At 39.3% G+C, this 18,174-nt stretch overlaps 1 protein-coding gene across 11 annotated transcripts in view; it reads left to right on the top strand.

Annotated features, from left to right (window-relative positions):
- Nucleotides 1-18,174, top strand: part of TNIK (TRAF2 and NCK interacting kinase) — a 435,835-nt gene that overhangs the window by 390,260 nt on the left and 27,401 nt on the right. For 7 of the 11 annotated variants that reach the window (XM_058295284.2, XM_058295286.2, XM_058295289.2 and 4 more), the window contains one exon: nt 6,979-7,108. In XM_058295284.2, coding sequence (XP_058151267.1) covers nt 6,979-7,108 — 130 coding nt within the window. Of the gene's footprint in view, nt 1-6,978; nt 7,109-17,029; nt 17,147-18,174 lie in introns of all 11 variants that reach the window. The other 4 variants (XM_058295283.2, XM_058295287.2, XM_058295282.2 and 1 more) reach the window with 1 other exon arrangement.

The raw sequence follows: 18,174 nt of genomic DNA, 5'->3' as shown, positions 1-18,174 counted from the left end.
ATACTCCCAACCCGTCTTAACACCTTTATTTTCTATTGTTAAGATAAACCTTTATGTTTTGTGCTATATATATTTAGAGAATAAGTAAAAATATATAAATATATTGCAGCATGGCTCACTATCATGAGGTGTATACAAAAGAACTTTTCAGAAATGGAGCATGAACCATTCAGATAAACATCTATGGATTTTTCTGATATTAAAAAAACTATTTTCTATGTATGGTGCTGGTTTCATATTGAAAGTATACAGTATAATCTATAATAGTGCACATAGAACAATGCAGTAAGATAGTGTTCCCCAATTAATGAATTGAAAAATATTGAGTAGAGGGAACTAGACCAAAAGTATAAAAGTGACAGCCTCTGGAATTTACAGCTATGAGGGATTTTTATTTTATGTATATCCCCAATCTTATGATGAGCATGTACTAGTAAAATTAGGAAAAAATAAAAGCTTTCTAGAATAGGAGGAAGGAAAGGAAAGGCATATAAGTCAGTTAGCATCATATCAAGCAACTGAAGCAGCATCCTTTTATGGTAGCATCTTCCTTCAAGTTCCAGCCCGTGTTTCGGTTCAAAAAAATACTTAGAAGACACGGTCTTGACCATTAGGACATCTACTACTAGTATAGATGAATTTTGTAAAATCCCACAAATAATGCAGTCTGTGCAACCAAAACCATTAGAATATCTTTGTGTTCCCTCCTTTCCATGCCCCCTAAAAAGCCATGGTTCTGACCCCATTGTCTCTACCCCAGCTGCTGCAATGTCCTCTGCCTTCAGCCTGTACGGCCCTCCCATCTCTTACTATGGCCTGATTCATGGGCCTGGTCATCCCGAGGGCCCATAATCAGCTGAACTGACTTCCTCACTGGACCTTAAAAATGCCTTGCATGTTTCCAGTGTTGTGCCTTTTCTTGGAATGCTCTCTCTCTCCATCCCTCATTCTTACTTGCCTCCTGCTTTGTATTTTAGTATTTGTGTTATGTTTCTATGCACTTCTGGATGCTCACCTCTTTAGTTTCAAGGACCATGTCTTGTTCAACATCTCTTCCCACTACCCAGTGCCAAACCAAGGGCTTTTCATATGGCAGGTGCTCAATAAATATGTATTAAATTGAATTAAATCAATACCTCCAGGAACACCTTGACAAATCCAATTAGAGGAAATTATAGTTCTAAACCTGTGGCCTAATTACAGTAAATTTCCTGTGGTTTTCCTTCTAATCAGTGGAGGTACTTTGTTTTTGTGTTCATTTTTTACAATCTTTATAGCATTTTTGACAGCCAATTTTTCCTCCAGTCTATACTGGAAAATAATTTTACAACAAAGCATCACTTAACTGTAAAATGTTACAGTTACTGTTTTAGCCCTAGTGCTTTTTGTGTGTGTTTTTTAAAAATCACTGCTCTTGTGTTCACTTCTTATTATTAATAGACTTTACTTTTTAGAACAGTTTTAGATTTTCAGAAAAACTAAACAGATAGTACAAAGAGTCCCCATAATTTCAACTTCCCTGCATTCAGTTTCCTCTATAATTAGCATGGTATGTTAGTGTGGTATATTTGTTCCAATTACCGAATCAATATTGCTACATGACTGTTATCTTTTTTTTTTTTAAGATTTATTTTATGTATTTCTCTTCCCTTCTCCCTCCCCCCCAGCTGTCTGTTTTCTGTGTCCATTTGCTACGTGTTGTTCTTTTTGTCTGCTTCTGTCGTTGTCAGTGGCAGGGGAATCTGTGTTTCTTTTTGTTGCATCATCTTGCTGCGTCAACTCTCCGTGTGTGCAGCGCCATTCCTGGGCAGGCTGCACTTCCTTTCACACTGAGTGCTCTCCTTATGGGGCGCACTCCTTGCACATGGGGCCCCCCTACGCGGGGACACCCCTGAGTGGCACAGCATTCCTTGTGCGCATCCGCACTGCGCGTGGGCCAGCTCCACACAGGTCAAGGAGGCCTGGGGTTTGAACCGTGGACCTCCCACGTGGTAGACGGACGCCCTAACCACTGGGCCAAGTCTGCTTCCCAGGACATTTTAAACATGCTAATAATTACCCTTGTAGCTAACCACTCATCATTTTCTAAACTAGCTATGTTTTGACAACAAACTTGAATAAAATCTCTGCTAGAGGCTTTAAACTACTACTTACATGCCAGATACAGTGCTTGGGACAAAAGATACAAGGTTAATCAGGTCTGTCAATTGCAGAATGGTATATTGAGTATCATGGTAGAGCTGTGTTGAGGGTGATGTGTGATGGGGTGGAGAGTCACCTAATCCATTCTCTTCCAAAGCTAAATACTTCTGTTTGTAACCTGTTTCTTTCCCTTCATCACCCACTGTACAAATAAGTATCTGCACAAATAAACAAGTGGCCTTACCAAGGGTAATTTATCAGGGTGAACCCCTCTGTAGTATATACATAGATTTACATATGACCCTAAATCCTAATCATTGTATATGTATGTTGATTTATAGGTCTATGTATACAGAGAAAGAGAGAGAAATATTAGTTTTTGCATACTGCTGTTTATTTATTCAATCAACAAGTTGTCTCTAATACTGTGAAGGGGAATCCTTCCCCTCAAAGAAAATTAAAATCCACTGGTCAGGCAAAATACACACATAGAGCTGACATGTAGATAATAAAGTAATATGATTCCATGCCCCAAATAAGAAATACTAAAGGAAAAAGAAATGATAAATGAGTCAAGGAACAGTTGCGGAATTCTTCATCAAAGAGACTCTTTATATTTGCTCATGGCATATGACATCTAGAGAGCAGATATATAAGCTGTGCAAAACCTTCCAGGCTATGCCTGCATAACTCTCAAACCCATCAGAAAGCCAAGCAGTAGTTACAGTTTCTTTGGGTAGTGATTTCTCTTGAAATTGCCCTGAATTAAACCGGTAAAAAAGATGAACCTTGTGTTACTTGATGTATAAGGTGTTACTTCTTGTTACCAAGGTGTGTTACCTGTTCCTTCCTGTCACTTTTTCTAAGGTGTATGTTTGTATGTTCAGTGAGTAGATCTAATCACTGCCTTTTAAAATGGCATACCAATGTCTAAAATCAGTATTATACTACATGATCCCCTGAGAAAGGTACTAAAAAAAAAAAAAAAATGGTCAGAAAAGCCAGCATGTCCACCACGTGCACCTAGAAATAATCAGACACCCTCAGTCCTCAATGTTTTATGAGTAGGGTTGCTTCTTCAGGTATGGCTGTTGTAAACAGTTGGCTGAGCTCACCAAATAAAATACTAAAGGCAGCAGGATACACTTACGTTTCACACACAACCTTCCTTAAAAGAGCCACATTTGTTTTGAAACATAAAGACAGCTAAGATTACTGTGACCTTATTCAATTCAATGGCCAGTTACATACCAGCACTGTGTTAGATATTGGGAATTCAGAGATGAGTAAGGCATCGTTTTAGGAGAGAAACGTGGATACTTCTACTACTTATTACACAGTTAAGTGCAGGGACTGGGAATGTAAACAAATTGACACGGGAGCAGGGAAGAATTCATTTCAGAGCAGTCACATATCAAATGAATATAGTAGTGGTGCCTTTACCTTATGGTCTCATCTAATTGAAAGTACCATTTTGACAGTGGAGTCATTTTGGACCCTATAGCCTGCTTGTCGCACCGTTAATGGTGTGGCAGTTAATACAAGGTGCACAGAATGAGCAGATCTACACAGAAGAATTGTGTTAGTAATACAACAGAACAATACTACACAACAGAACAATCTAAGAAGAACTACTCACCGTTCAACAAACTAAGGAAGAAATACAGATTACTATCTTTTATTCAGTCTATAAGGAATATTACTGGTAGAAATAATACAAAATAAATTCAAAATAGCCAGAACTGTTCACCATAAAAATTTATCATAGATAGAGCAGTTCTGGCTCATAAAATAGAAAGTATAAAAATTGACCCAGGAAAAAAATGGTATCAATAAAAATATTCAACAATAAATAAAACCTGAGCGTGGCTAACATTATACACTGTAAAACTTACTAGTGCCTAAAAATTGGCAGGTGAACCAAATCTTACTAAAACTTAGACCTTTAAAACTGATGCAGAAAAATTGTGGGTTGTTTTGTTTTTATTTTGTTTTTTAGAAATAGTGGCCACAGAAACTTCTGAAGGATGAGATGGACAAAAAGATTGATTGATGTATCACATCTTTGCTATACAATTTACTTGAAAAGAATTTGGAACCAATGATGAAAATTTTAGTAAAATAATAAATTGCAAAAATTAAGAAAAGCTTAACTGAGCTAATGTCAAATTAATCGAGGAATTATCTTACAGGCTCTAGAAAATACTTTTTAAAAATGAAAACTCATCCATAAAGGCAAAATTCTGATTAAAATAATTGGATAGAATCAGAACATCATCAAGGTAATAGTAATAACAATGATAATAAGTCAGGCCAAAATATCCTTTACCTTTAATCCCACAAGAATTGAATGGCGAAGGAGAACGTGATTATACAGAATGTCAACTTGGCACTGGCACCACATCAATCTAGACTCTGTCCGTGGAAAAAAAAAGAAAGAAAACCTAACTTACATAGAAGAAAATTTGCTTCTACCTATAAGGCTTTCACTCTTCATAAATACTTATTGATATATTTGCTTTATACTATCTTGTCCCAAACAAGAATTTAAAGCAGGTTAAAAAAAAAAGTAATTACATAACAACACAAGATAAGATAAAATTTCAAATGTTACTAAAGAAATCACAGTTTGAGAACTATTCTGATTTATTGATCTATCAATATGCCAGGATTTCATGGCAGCACTATATATCTTTTTCCATGTTTCTGTACTGCCATTAATAGCTCCTTTCAGAAATATTGAAAATGCTTCTTTGGAATTTCTTCTCAAGCACATCAGTTCTATCGTATATTTATATTCATTCAATCCACTTCTCAGTTTAATAATTTCAAAGTAAGTGTCTTGCTAAAAACATTTGTTTTGTGTAGATTCATCTACTTACCTTTTCACCTCTATTTTGGATGAAAATCCTTGAAATATTTCTTTTCTGCCCCAGAGATGTTATAAATATTGCATATTTCTTGCTTCTTGGATTGAATATTTAATCAAACCATTGCACTTCGGTAGAATCCAAGGGACCAGACATTTTTTGAATAAATAAGAAACTATTAAAATGGAAGGAAATGGTAAAAGGTACAATTAATACACCTAACAAGAAAAACAAGCCTGATTCCTTTCTTAAGCTACTTTAAAAGGGAGGCAGCTGCTAAAATACAGCATTGAAAATTGGAATCTCTCTTCCTAAAGCCACATTGGACCACGCCTATACCTGAGCCCACATCGCCATTCTTGTTCTCAGGTTCCCAGAGTTCCTAAGTCTGAGTCATTTCTGATAGCAGCAGTGTGATGCTCATATGAGCAGTCAATTACCATTTTTTGAACTCTGACTTTGCTTTGTGCCACCAGACACACAGAAGACAGCTGGTCTGGGTGCTCTCAGGGAGTGCATCAAGAACCTCTTAACCTTCTCCCATTATATCTTAAACAACAAGAGCAAGAAATAAATGAAATAAAAGTACTACAGTATAGAGTGATTATAGAGGTTTACAAAAATACCAAAAACCTTATAATTTAAATAACCTAGCTGGTGAATGCTCCAGTAAACCAGAATCCCTTAAGCAGCAGACTTGGCCCAGTGGCTAGGGCGTCCGTCTACCACATGGGAGGTCCGCAGTTCAAACCCCAGGCCTCCTTAACCCATGTGGAGCTGGCCCATGCGCAGTGCTGATGCGCGCAAGGAGTGCCCTGCCATGCAAGGGTGTCCCGGCGTAGGGGAGCCCCACGCGCAAGGAGTGCGCCCCATAAAGAGAGCCGCCCAGCATGAAAGAAAGTGCAGCCTGCCCAGGAATGGATGCTGCACACATGGAGAGCTGACACAACAAGATGACGCAACAAAAAGAAACCCAGATTCCCATGCCGCTGACAACAACGGAAGCGGACAAAGAAGACGCAGCAAATAGACACAGAGAACAGACAACCGGGGTGGGGGGGAAGGGGAGAGAAATAAATCTATCTTAAAAAAAAAAATCCCTTAATTGATATTTTTTTCCTATAAAGAAATGTAAGATCCATTTATCTAATGATTATTTTTTACACTCTTAACTATGTGCCAGCCTCTATGCTGGATATTGGGTGTACAGTGATGAACAAAGAGAAAGGACCCTACCCCTCACAAGCAGAGGTTCTAGAAAGAGGGAGAAAGTACAATAGAACCAAAAAGATAAAGAATTGCAAATTGTGATGAGAGCACTGTTGAGGGAAAAGGGTGAAGATAAAGAAGAGGGGCAGGAAGAATAATACAAAGATAGGTGGTGACCAAAGGAGGCTTCTCCAGGAAAGTCATTTAAGGTGAAATCAGAATGAGAGGGAATCAGCCAAGAGTCAGGGTGGGAAAGAGCATTCAGGCAGAGGGGACCACATGTGCAGAATTTTAGGTTGTACTTGTGTTACTAGAAAAAAATTTAGAGAAACAGACCTGTCTAACACAATCATTGAACCCTATTGTAACTGATAGACTATAGTTTGTAGTACAATTATAAAAACATTCTTTCATGAAATATAACAAATGAAGCATACTAATGCAAAGTGTTAATAGGGTGGTATATGGGAAATCTGTATTTTTTGCATGATTTTTCTATAAACCTACAGCATCTATAATTTAAAAAATAAAGCAGATCAGATGTCTGTTGGTCAGAGATGAGAACAGAGAACCGGCATCAGGCAGATGTGGTAGTCCCTCACACCAACTTCAGTTTCTGACAGAGAACAGGCCGAAAGGGGATGCTGTAGAAGCAGGAAACCAGTCGAGGCATCAGATCCCATTAAAACTTATTGCGACAGGAGGCAGGTAGTCCCTAAATGAACACTGTCATCAACATTGTTCCTTCCCTTCTCAGCCCAACAGGAGCTCCAGGGAGCAGTGAGCAGTACACTGTGGGAATGGTTGGGACACATGGGCTGGAGACGTCTCACACAGACACTTTCAGCAGCAGTATTTCAAGAGAAGGAACCTTGATGATAAGAGAGGTAAGTTGGTATAAAAAACTGTGTAGAGGAAGTGCATTTCTTAAGTGGCTTTTATCTTAGCGTTGTCTTGAAGAATGCTTCCAGCATGTATTTTCAGCATGGAAACTGGGTGGAGGAGAACCTCTGCTTCTAAATGGTTGAATGGTTTTAATTGTCCGCCACCTTCTTTTCCTGTATCTTTCCAAGCTTTTGCAGTGTGACTTAATTACATTATTCCAAGTTCTACAGCAGGAGTTTTGCAAATTAGAATATGGAGTTTGAGCGTGAGCATATAAAACGGGCAAGCCCAGATGTTTCTTACAACAGGAAAACAGCAGCGACTGGGCTCTCTGATTAGCATCCATGGCCTTGTTAAGCCTCCTCTCCTCATGGTTTCATCCTGTGGATTTCATATAGAAAATTCCTAGTAGTTCTGAGAAATGGTGATATCATCTTATCTAGTTCATTTAACATTAAAAAGACCCTTATGCTATTTTGGTGACAGAATAAAGAAATATATAGATCTACTTAAACATGTACCTTAGCACTTTGTATGATTTTCCTTTTTTTTAAACTCCAAGAACTTTTTTTATTTTGAGAAGGCTCTATGTTCCTTTTCTCCTATCCCTCCAACATGCAGTAGCTCCCTGCTGTGTCTGTGCTAACCAGAAGTGCCTTGACAAACTAGAATTGGGTTTTTCTTCTTTTTTACTTTATCATCACCAATTAAGTTGGAGAACAGGACTTCACTTGGAAGCAAAGTAATGGCTGGTGGCATTGGGCAAAGGTTTAGTTGATTACTCCTGCATCCATTTTCTATAAAATTTCATAAGTAATAGTATGTTACTCCCAGGGTGGTTGGGAGAGTCAAATGAGTTAATAGATATACTCATTCAATACATGTTAACGATTTTATTTTATTTCTCTCTCTCCAGATAGTCGAATTCTCCTTTTACTTGCTATCACTCCCCACCTTCTCTTTGAAATGTAAACATGTATCATCTACTATTATCCTTCTTCAGGCAGTATAAAGTTGGGAAACCCTAACTTCAGGATTTGCTCTCTGAAAAGTCAGAAGGCATCTCACTTTTGTGAGAAAGAAAGGAACCGTAGCTTTAAGATGTTTAAGGCCTTTGAAGTAATAATTGACAGTGGGGCTATAACCGGAAGGCTAGTTCACAAAGCAACGTGCTAGAATTTCATTTTATGGCTTGGCCAAATCTTTCAAATAGGCTTTAAGGAATCCTTTCACGTATGCTTGAAATGAAAAATGGACTTGGCTGCTGAAGTTGACATTGTGTAGTGGTGGTATATAAATCGCCCAATGGGGTGAGAATAATTTCAATGTGGTGAATGAATAAAGCACCTACCGCTAAAGCTTGCCACTTGGGAAAATATGAGGGAGAATGTTCTGGAGTGAATTACTCTTTGCTTCAAAGTAAAAGGGTTCTGATTTCCAAGATTGTTTAAAATTGGTTTGAGTGTTTTTGATGGAATTAGTACCTGGGAGAGGATGTTTGAAGCCATGTTTTCAGCTCTGTTGCCAGCCACATCCTAATAGCTCCATATCATTTATAGCATTTCAGTGTTCTCTGACCACAACCAGTGACTTTGGAAATAGCATTCATCAGTGTCTTGTGTAAATTTGATCTATAGAGGGCCCAACAATTTTTTGCCCTCCGAATTTCCAAACTCTTCCTTCCCCAAATGTAGACTTTTAAAATAGAGCTGAAATTGAAATCCATTAAAAGCACATGCATTCAAAAGATAAAAGCAGGTTAAAGTATGTCACTGACAAAATAATATGAAAGTAAACTAAAAACTCACTGTAATAGGATTTAGCTTATAGGGTGCGATTAGATCAGTTGCCCAAGATAGGTATCTCCAGCATCAAGGAGAAATCATTCAAATCCCCATTCTCACGTGAGTGGGAACACACGGGCTCTACTACCCAAGATCTTGTCAGATGCGCGAATCCCACCCCTGCAGGCCACACTCCTTCCTCTGTGGTTCTACCTGTGCCCCCATAGGACCTTTCCCTGCTCTGGTTTTGGGACATATCACACCAGCTGTTGTCTGCTACCTGGTCAGTGGGGGCCTATCAGCTAGAAGAGCTATTCTCCTTTCCCCACTGCCTGCCCACTCTTCACCTGTAGACCCTGGGAGACCCACTTGGCTTCCCTTCCTCTTCGGAGGCTGCACAGGCCTTTTGCCACAACTCCTTCCCTCCTGACCAGCTGGTCTCAGATGTCCAGTGTCTGTTTACCCCACCCAGTACCATGATGGCTCTTTTGGATGCAAATAATGGCAGGGGGGGGGGGGGACACACACACACACACACTTAAAACAGCTTAAGCTAAAAAAAGAAAAAAAAGGAATGTAGGTAGCAGAGTTAGGAGATTAAAGATGCAGAGGTATTGCATGGAAAAAAACCTAAAGGTAGGAAGTGAGCCAAGGCTCTGCATGACTGGAACCAGAAACTACAAAGTAATAAAGAGTCTGAGGGCTTTTCTCACTGTCACTCCCCCACCCTTATCTCTGCTTTCCTCCACGTTTCTTTCTTTTTTCTTTTCTTTTTTTTCAAACATCAATTTTATTGGTACATTTTAATAAAGCACAAAATTTACCCAAGGTGTGCAGTCAGTGGTATTTGGTATAATCACATAGTTGTGCATTCATCACTTCAATCATTATTAGAGGATTTTTATTATTTCGACAATAATAATAATGAACAAAAAACACATCAAACAAGTGAACAAGAAAACTCTTCACCTCTCAGTCTCTCTCTTTTTACCCTGCTGTACATAGCTGCTATCTCTGGCTATTCTTGCATAGCTATTTATTTATTTATTCAGCAGTTTTATAGCAATCTATTCATATACCATAGATCCAATGTGTATAATCAGTGGCTTTTAGTATGAGCACAATGTTGTGCATTCATCACCACAAAAAAATTTCAGAACCATTTCATTACTCCAGAAAGAAAAACTGTACACCCCTTAGCATGCCTTCCCCAGCACTACATAACCACTGATCTAATTTCATCTTTATAAATTGATTTATATTTACATTTTATATAAATGGAATCATGCAATGTTACCCAATAGATTTAGTTCATAGTAGTGCAGACATACAGCATTTGTCCTTTTGTGTCTGGCTTGCTTCATTAAACATAATGGCCTCCAGGTTTGTCCATGCAGTCATAAGCTTTACGACTTCATTTCTTCTTACAGCTGCATATAATATTCCATCCTGTGAATACACCACAGTTTTGTTTATCCATTCATCAGTTGATGGACACCTGGGTAGTTTCCATCTTTTGGCAATTGTGTTTAACACTGCTTTGACTATCAGTGTGCAGATTTCTGTCTGTGTCACTCCTCTCAGTTCTGGGTATATACCCAGTAGTGGTTTTGCAAGGTCACATGGCAACTCTATATTCAACTTCTTTAGGAACTGCCAAACAGTCCTCCACAGTGGCTGTACTAGTCTACATTCCCACCAACAGTGAATAAGTGTTCCTCTCTCTCCACTTCCTCTCCATCACTTGTAGTTCTCTGTCTTAGTTATTGCAGCCATTCTGATAGGTGTGAAATGATATCTCATTGTAGTTTTAATTTGCATTTCCCTAATCATTAATGATGTTGAACATTTTTTCATGTGTTTGTTTTGTTTTTTGTTTTTTTTTTGCCATTTGTATTTCTTCTTTGGATAAGTATATATTCAAGTCTTTGGCCATTTTTTAATTGGATCATTTTTCTTTTTATTGTTGAATTGTAATATCTCTCTTTTTTTTTTTTAATTGGAGGATGGATGAAGTGGTCATTTATTTGGGATGTAGAAGAACACAAATGGATATTAAACCCTTATTGGACATGTGTTTTCCAAATACTTCCTCCCGTTGAGTCAGCTGCCTTTTCACCCTTTTGACAAAGTCATTTAAGGTGCAAAAGTGTTTAACTTTGAGGAAGTCCCATTTATTTTTTCTTTTGTTGTGTGTGCTTTGGATGTAAAGTCCAAAAAACCACCACCTACTACAAGGTCTTGAAGATGTATCCCTATATTTTCTTCTAGTAGTTTTATGGTCCTGGCTTTTATGTTTAGGTCTTAGATCCATTTTGAGTTCATTCCTGAATAGGGAGTGAGATAGGGGTCCTCTTTTATTCTTTTGGTTATAGATATCCAGTTCTCCCAGCACCATTTGTTGAAGACACTGTTTTGTCCCATTAACATGGACTTGGTAGATTTGTCAAAACCTGTTGGCTATAGAGGTGAGGGTTTATTTCTAGACTCTCAGGTTACATTTCACTGATTGTGTGTCTATCTTTATGCCAGTACCATGATATTTTGGCTAATGGGTGCACTTTCCCTGCCGAATGAACTTGGTAATTGCCTTTTCTATTTCTGTAAAGTAGGCTATTGGAATTTCGATAGGTATTGCATTGAGTCTATAAATCAGTTTGGGTAGGATTGACATCTTCATGATATTTAGTCTTCCAGTCTGTGAACACGGAATGTTTTTCCATTTGTTTAGGTCTTCACTGATTTCTTTTAATATTGTTTTGTAGTTTTCTGCATATAGGATCTGTACTTCTTTGGTTCAGTTCATTTCTAGGTATTTGAGTCTTTGTTGCTATTGTAAATGAATTTTTTTTCCCTGCCTTCCTCCTCAGATTGCCCAATACTAGTACACAGAAATAGTATTGATTTTTGTATATTGATCTTGTAGCCTGGACTTTGCTGAACTCATTTATTAGCTCACATAGCTTTGCGTAGACATTTCAGAATTTTCTAAATAAAGGATCATGTCAGCTGCAAATAATGAGAGTTTTACTTCCTTTTTTTCCTATTTGGATATTTTTAAGTTTTTTTTCTTTTATAAATTGCTCTGGCTAAAATTTCTAGTATAATGTTGAGTGACAATAGTAACAGTAGGCATCTTTGTCTTGTTCCCAGTCTTAGATGGATAGCTTCCAACCTTTCCCCATTGAGTACAATGTTGGCTGTGGGTTTTCATATATGCCTTTTATCATATTGAGTAATTTTCCTCCTTCTATTCCTATCTTCCAAAGTGTTTTTTCAAGAAAGGATGCTGGATTTTGTCAAATGCCTTTTCTGCATCAATTGAGATGATCGTGGTTTTGTTTCCTTCAGTTTGTAAATGTGGTATATTATGTTGATTGATTTTTCTTATGTTGAGCCACCCTTGCATTCCAGGAATAAATTCAACTTGGTCATGATGTATAAGTCTTTTGATGTGCTGTTAGATTCTATTTGCAAATATTTTGTTGATAAGTTTTGCATCTATGTTCATTAGAGAGAATGGTCTATAATTTTCTTTTCTTATATTGTCTTTATCTGGCCTTGGTATTAGGGTAGTACTGGCTTCATAAAATGTGTTGGATTTTCCCTCCTCTTCAATTTTTGGAAGAGTTCGAATGTGGCTAAAGCAGTGAGCTCCCATCTCCCACATGGGAGGTCCTGGATTTGGTTCCTGGTGCCTCCTGGAAAAAAAACAAAATGAACAACAAGCAAAACAAATGAAAAAAAACAACTCAGGCTCGGTGATTGAATGCAGGCTTCCCACATACAAGGTCCCAGATTCAACCCCAGAACCTCAAAAAAACAACAGGGTTGGTGTTAATTTTTTTTGACATGCTTGGTAGAATTAACCTGTGAAGCCATCTGGTGTCCTGGACTTTCCTTTGTTGGGAGATTTTTGATGATGGATTCAATCTCTTTAAATGTGATTGATTTGTTAAGTTCTTGCATTTCTTGTAGTGTCAATATAAGTTGTTCATGCATTTCTAAGAATTTGTCCATTTTGTCTAGGTTGCCTAGTTTGTTGGCATAGTTTCTCATCACATCCTTTTATGATTCTTTTTATTTTGGTGGAGTCCATTGTAACGTCCCTTCTTTCATTTCCAATTGTATTTATTTGCACCTTCTCTCTTTTTCTCTTTTGTTAGTCTAGCTAGGGGTTTGTCGATTTTATTGATCTTCTCAAAGAACCAGCTTTTGGTTTTGTTGATTTTCTTTATTTTTTGCTCTTAATTTCAATTATTTCCAGTCTAATCTTTATTATAGTTTTTTTCCTTATGGTAGCTTTGGGATTGTTTTGCTGTTCTTTTTCTAATTTCTTCAGTTTTTCAGTTAAATCTTTGATTTTGGCTCTTTCTTCTTTTTTAGTATAGGCATTTAGGGCTATAAATTTCCCTCTCAAGACTGCCTTCACTGTATCCCATAAATTTTGATAAGTTGTGTTCTCGTTTTCATTTGTCTCAATATATTTAGTGATTTCACTTACAATTTCTTCTTTGATCCATGACTATTTAGGAGTGTGTTGTTCAACCTCTGAATTTGTGAATTTACCTCTTTCCTGTCTATTATTGATTTCCAGTTTGATTCCGTTATGATCTGAGAAGGTGTTTTGTATAATTTCAGTCTTTTTATATTTATTGGGAGCTGCACTGTGACCTAACATGGTCAGTCATGGAAAAAGATCCATGGTCACTTGAGAAGAATGTATAACCTGCTGAGTTTGGGTGTAACACTCTGTATATGTCTGTTAGGTCTAATGTGTTTCTCATATTGTTCAAGTTCTGTATTTCCTCATTCATCTTCTGTCTAGTTGTTCTATCTAATGATGTGAGTGGTGTGTTGAAGTCTCCAATGACAATTGTAGAGGTGTCTATTTCTCCCTTCAGTTTAGCCTAAGTTTGCCTCATGTGTTTTGGGGCACCCTGGTTAGGTGCATAGATATTTATAACTGTTATATCTTCCTGGTGGATTGTCCCTTTTATAAATACATAATGGCCTTCTGTATTTCTTATAACTTTTTTTAAGTCTGTTTTTTCCAATATTACTACAACTAACCCTACTCTTTTTTGGTTACTATTTGCGTGGAGTATCTTTTTCCAACCTTTTACTCTCAGCCAGTTTATATCCCTGGGTCTATGGTGAATCTCTTGTAAGGAGCATATGGATGGCTCATGGTTTTTTATCCATTCTGTCAGCCTATATCTTTTGATTGGGGAATTTAATCCATTCACCTTCAGTGATATTACTGTAAATGCATTATTTCCTTTACATTTTATTCTTTGGTTTTCATATACTATATCTTATTTTTATCTGTCTTTTTACTCTTTGGTTATCCTTTCTTCTATACTCTCCTCCAAGCCTCTCTCTCCTATCTTTTTACTTCAGGCTCTAAGGCTTCCTTTAATATTTCCTTCAAAGGTTGATTCTTTTTCATGAACTCTCTTAGTTTCTGTTTGTATGTGAATATTTTATACTCACCTTCATATTTGAAGGACAGTTTTGCTGGATAAAGAATTCTTGGCTGGCAGTTCTTCTCTTTCAGTATCCTAATTGTGTCATACCACTGTCTTATCACCTCCATGGTTTCTGATAAGAAATCTGCACTAAGTCTTACTGGACATCCCTTGTGTATAATTGGTTTGTTACTCCCTTGCTGCTCTCAGAGTTTTCTCTTTCTCTTTGACATTTGACATTCTGAGTAGTATGTGTCTTAGAGTAGGTCTGTTCAGATTTATCCTGATTGGGATACACTGCACTTTTTGGACATGTTCATTTCTTTTGCAAGACTTGGGAAATTTTCAGCTGTTACTTCCTCAAATACTCTTCCTGTCCCTTTTACGTTCTTCTCTCCTTTTGGAACTCCCATTACACATATGTTGTTCAGTTTCCTGTTGTCATTCAACTCCCTGTGCCCCTACTCAATTTTCCCCATTATTTTCTCTCTTCTTTTCTGTCTTCAATTTCAGCTCTTCTGTCTTTGGTATCACTTATTCTTTCTTCTATCCTTTCAAGTATACTGTTGTATGCTTCTAATGTGTTTTTGACCTCACCTGTCTTTTCTTTCATTCCCATGAGCACTGTTACTTTTCTCTTCAGGTTTTTAAATTTTTCTTTGTGTTCACTCAGTGTCTTCTTTTTTTTTTTTTTTTTAAAGATTTATTTATTTAATTCACCCCCCTCCCCCGGTTGTCTGTTCTCTGTGTCTATTTGCAGCGTCTTGTTTCTTAGTCCACTTCTGTTGTCGTCAGCGGCACGGGAAGTGTGGGTGGCACCATTCCTGGGCAGGCTGCACTTTCTTTCGCGCTGGGTGGCTCTCCTTACCAGTGCACTCCTTGCGCGTGGGGCTCCCCTACGCGGGGGACACTCCTGCGTGGCAGGGCACTCCTTGCGCATATCAGCACTGCGCATGGGCCAGCTCCACACAGGTCAAGGAGGCCCGGGATTTGAACCGCGGACCTCCCATGTGGTAGACGGATGCCCTCACCACTGGGCCAAGTCCGTTTCCCTACTCAGTGTCTTCTTGATGTCATTTATCTCTTTAGCTATATTGTCTTTTATCTCATTAATTGGATTTTGGAAATTTGTGTGTATTTCATTAATTTGTTGCCTCAAATCCTGTGTCTCTTCTGGGGCTTTGATATATTCCTTTTCTTGGTCCATGCCTTCCGTTTTCTTAATATGGCTCATAATTTTTTTTTAAAGATTTATTGATTTATTTCTCTCCCCTTCCCCCCCACCCTGGTTGTCTGTTCTCTGTGTCTATTTGCTGCGTCTTCTTTGTCTGCTTCTGTTGTTGTCAGTGGCACGGGAATCTGTGTTTCTTTTTGCTGTGTCATCTTGTTGTGTCATTTCTCCATGTGGGCGGCGCCATTCTTAGGCAGGCTACACTTTCTTTGGCACTGGGCGACTCTCCTTACAGAGTGCACTCCTTGTGCGTGGGGCTCCCCTACACGGGGACACCACTGCATGGCATGGCACTCCTTGTGCACATCAGCACTGCGCATGGGCCAGCTCCACATGGGTCAAGGAGGCCGGGGTTTGAACCACTGACCTCCTATGTGGTAGACGGACACCCTAACCCCTGGGCCAAGTCCGCTTCGCATGGCTCATAATTTTTTGCTGCTGTCAAGGCTTCTGATTAGGATGGTGAGTTTACTCAGATAATTTTTCTCTCTCTCATTGGGAGTCTGTGTGTTCTTTGATTCTTGATTCAACCTGTTCTGGGTCTTAAGGATTGTCCCTGTTAATTACTCAAACTGGATTCTGGACCCTATAATGGATAGCAGATTTAATTTCTAGGGCCTTTTGAGGGAAGCTATAAAGGCTGGAAAAAGCCTTTCTTGTTTACTTTTAATTTCCTCATGTGCACTTCCTTAGTCTGCCAGCGAATGGTATGCTTTGGCAGCCCTCTCAGTTCAATGCCTGGTCAGTGTTTTTGCTGCGACACGTACTGGATCAGTGTGATAGAGGTTCCTGCCCCGAGTCTAAGAGCCTTGTAATTCATACTTTCTCAGAGACAGTTTTCCATCCTCCTCCCTTTTTCCAGGTAGGAAATAATTCCATTCCCCTCTGCATCCTCAACAATCAGTCCCGGTTAATAGAGAGGGAGACTGAGAGGGTCAGATCTCTTTAGTCCCAGATCTCTTTAGTTTTGAGCTGGCTCCCACAGCAAACAATGACGTGGCCTGGAAGGGCTGGTGGGACAAAGCAAACCAAATTTGTGGGTCAAAAACTGAGTCAGCCTTTGGCTTTGTCCCTCTCTCTCCACTTTCCTGGTGAGGTAGATTTCCGGGGCCCACTTTGTCTGTAGCCACTGGCCCAAAGGCCTAAGAATTCTGTAGTGTCTTTAGTGTGAAGGAGAGTGCAGGCAGTAGCTGCCGCCAGTTTAAACTCACAGTTTTGCCATCACAGTTCTCTTCCATTGTCCCTCTCTCTTCCGGGCAGTGTCCAGCCTTCCCCCTGGTGTCCTAAATCATAGACGATTTTTTTCCAGACCATTTCTGCCTGTCCTCCGCTATTTTTCTGGAAGAGAAGAGGGCCCTGTGTCTTTCTAGTCTGCTGTCTTCCTAAAAAGTCCCATTTCTCTTTTGTTTCTCTCCTCCCTGCCCCCCACCTCTGCAGACCAGCTTCCTCTCCCTATGCATGAACGCGCTCTCCTCTACTCCTCCATGGCAAGATGTTCACCCATCCTGGTTCAGAGGCTTGGAAGAGGCTGACTCATATCTCTCCATCTTAACAGTTAAGACATTGGGAATCTGATCCTGCTTGGCTCAGGTTTCCTCTCCTGGTCCTGGCAGCTGTGGCCAGGGAGGAGAGTCACTAGTTACGATCAGCACAGTCCAGGGTCCCTGGGCTCTGATGCCAGATTGCCTGGGTTCTAACCTTGATTTCACCACTTACAAACCATGTGACTTGGGGCGAGTCGATTAAATTCTTTGTACCACAGTTTTGTCATCCACACGATGGGGATAATGGAAGTTGACCTATACTGTAACTGTGAGGATTCAATGAAAGAACATGTAACGTATATGTCAGTGCCCACCCCCAGAGGGATGGTGAGGGGCCTGGAGGTCATTGGGGGTCTGTTAATGAGTTTCTAGAAGGCAGGACTGCTGTGGATGTAACAAAGGTGTTTCATAAGAAGCTGTTGGCTGAATGACCAAAAAGGGCGATGACTCAGTAGTGGGCCGATTCCAGGGTCCTGGCAGAATTCCTTCAAGCTTCTCACCGTCTGGGCCCTTTCCCTTCATTAGCCTCTTCACGCCTTTCTTTTATAACCAAAGTGTCTGCATCCATTTTTGCCTTGAGGCAAAATGCCGCTGATATGAGAGGGACTGCAAAATTCTGAAGAGACAATGTGTGATTTATGCTACTGGAAGTTGGAGGAGAATGTTAAAAATCTTTTCTGTATTTGAAGGGAAGTTAGAAGGAAGGAAACGCTGCCCAGTACACATAAAGCAGGGGATAATAAGATAAATTAGGACTGAGCTTCCTAGATGCAATTTAGAAGATGAAACATTCGACTCTGAGAATAGGTACTAGTGCAAGCTGCAGGTGAGCACGGTGACAAAATGAACCCAGGAAATGCCCTCATCCAGCCAGGTGTCATCCAGGAGCAAGTTGCCAAGGAGCAGAGGAAACTTCCCAGTTATTTCTTCATTTTCCTGTTAACTCCAATGACACACCCCTTCAGAAACGCTGGAGTCTTTCATCTTGAAGTCCCTCCTTTCGCTTCCAGCCAGAGGCAGGTCAGAGCTGTAATTGCT

Source organism: Dasypus novemcinctus, chromosome 4 (assembly GCF_030445035.2).
Source record: "Dasypus novemcinctus isolate mDasNov1 chromosome 4, mDasNov1.1.hap2, whole genome shotgun sequence".
In the NCBI taxonomy this organism is placed as follows: Eukaryota; Metazoa; Chordata; class Mammalia; order Cingulata; family Dasypodidae; genus Dasypus; species Dasypus novemcinctus.
Note: the sequence above shows the minus strand (reverse complement) of the source record. Positions and strands in the feature narration are given on the sequence as shown.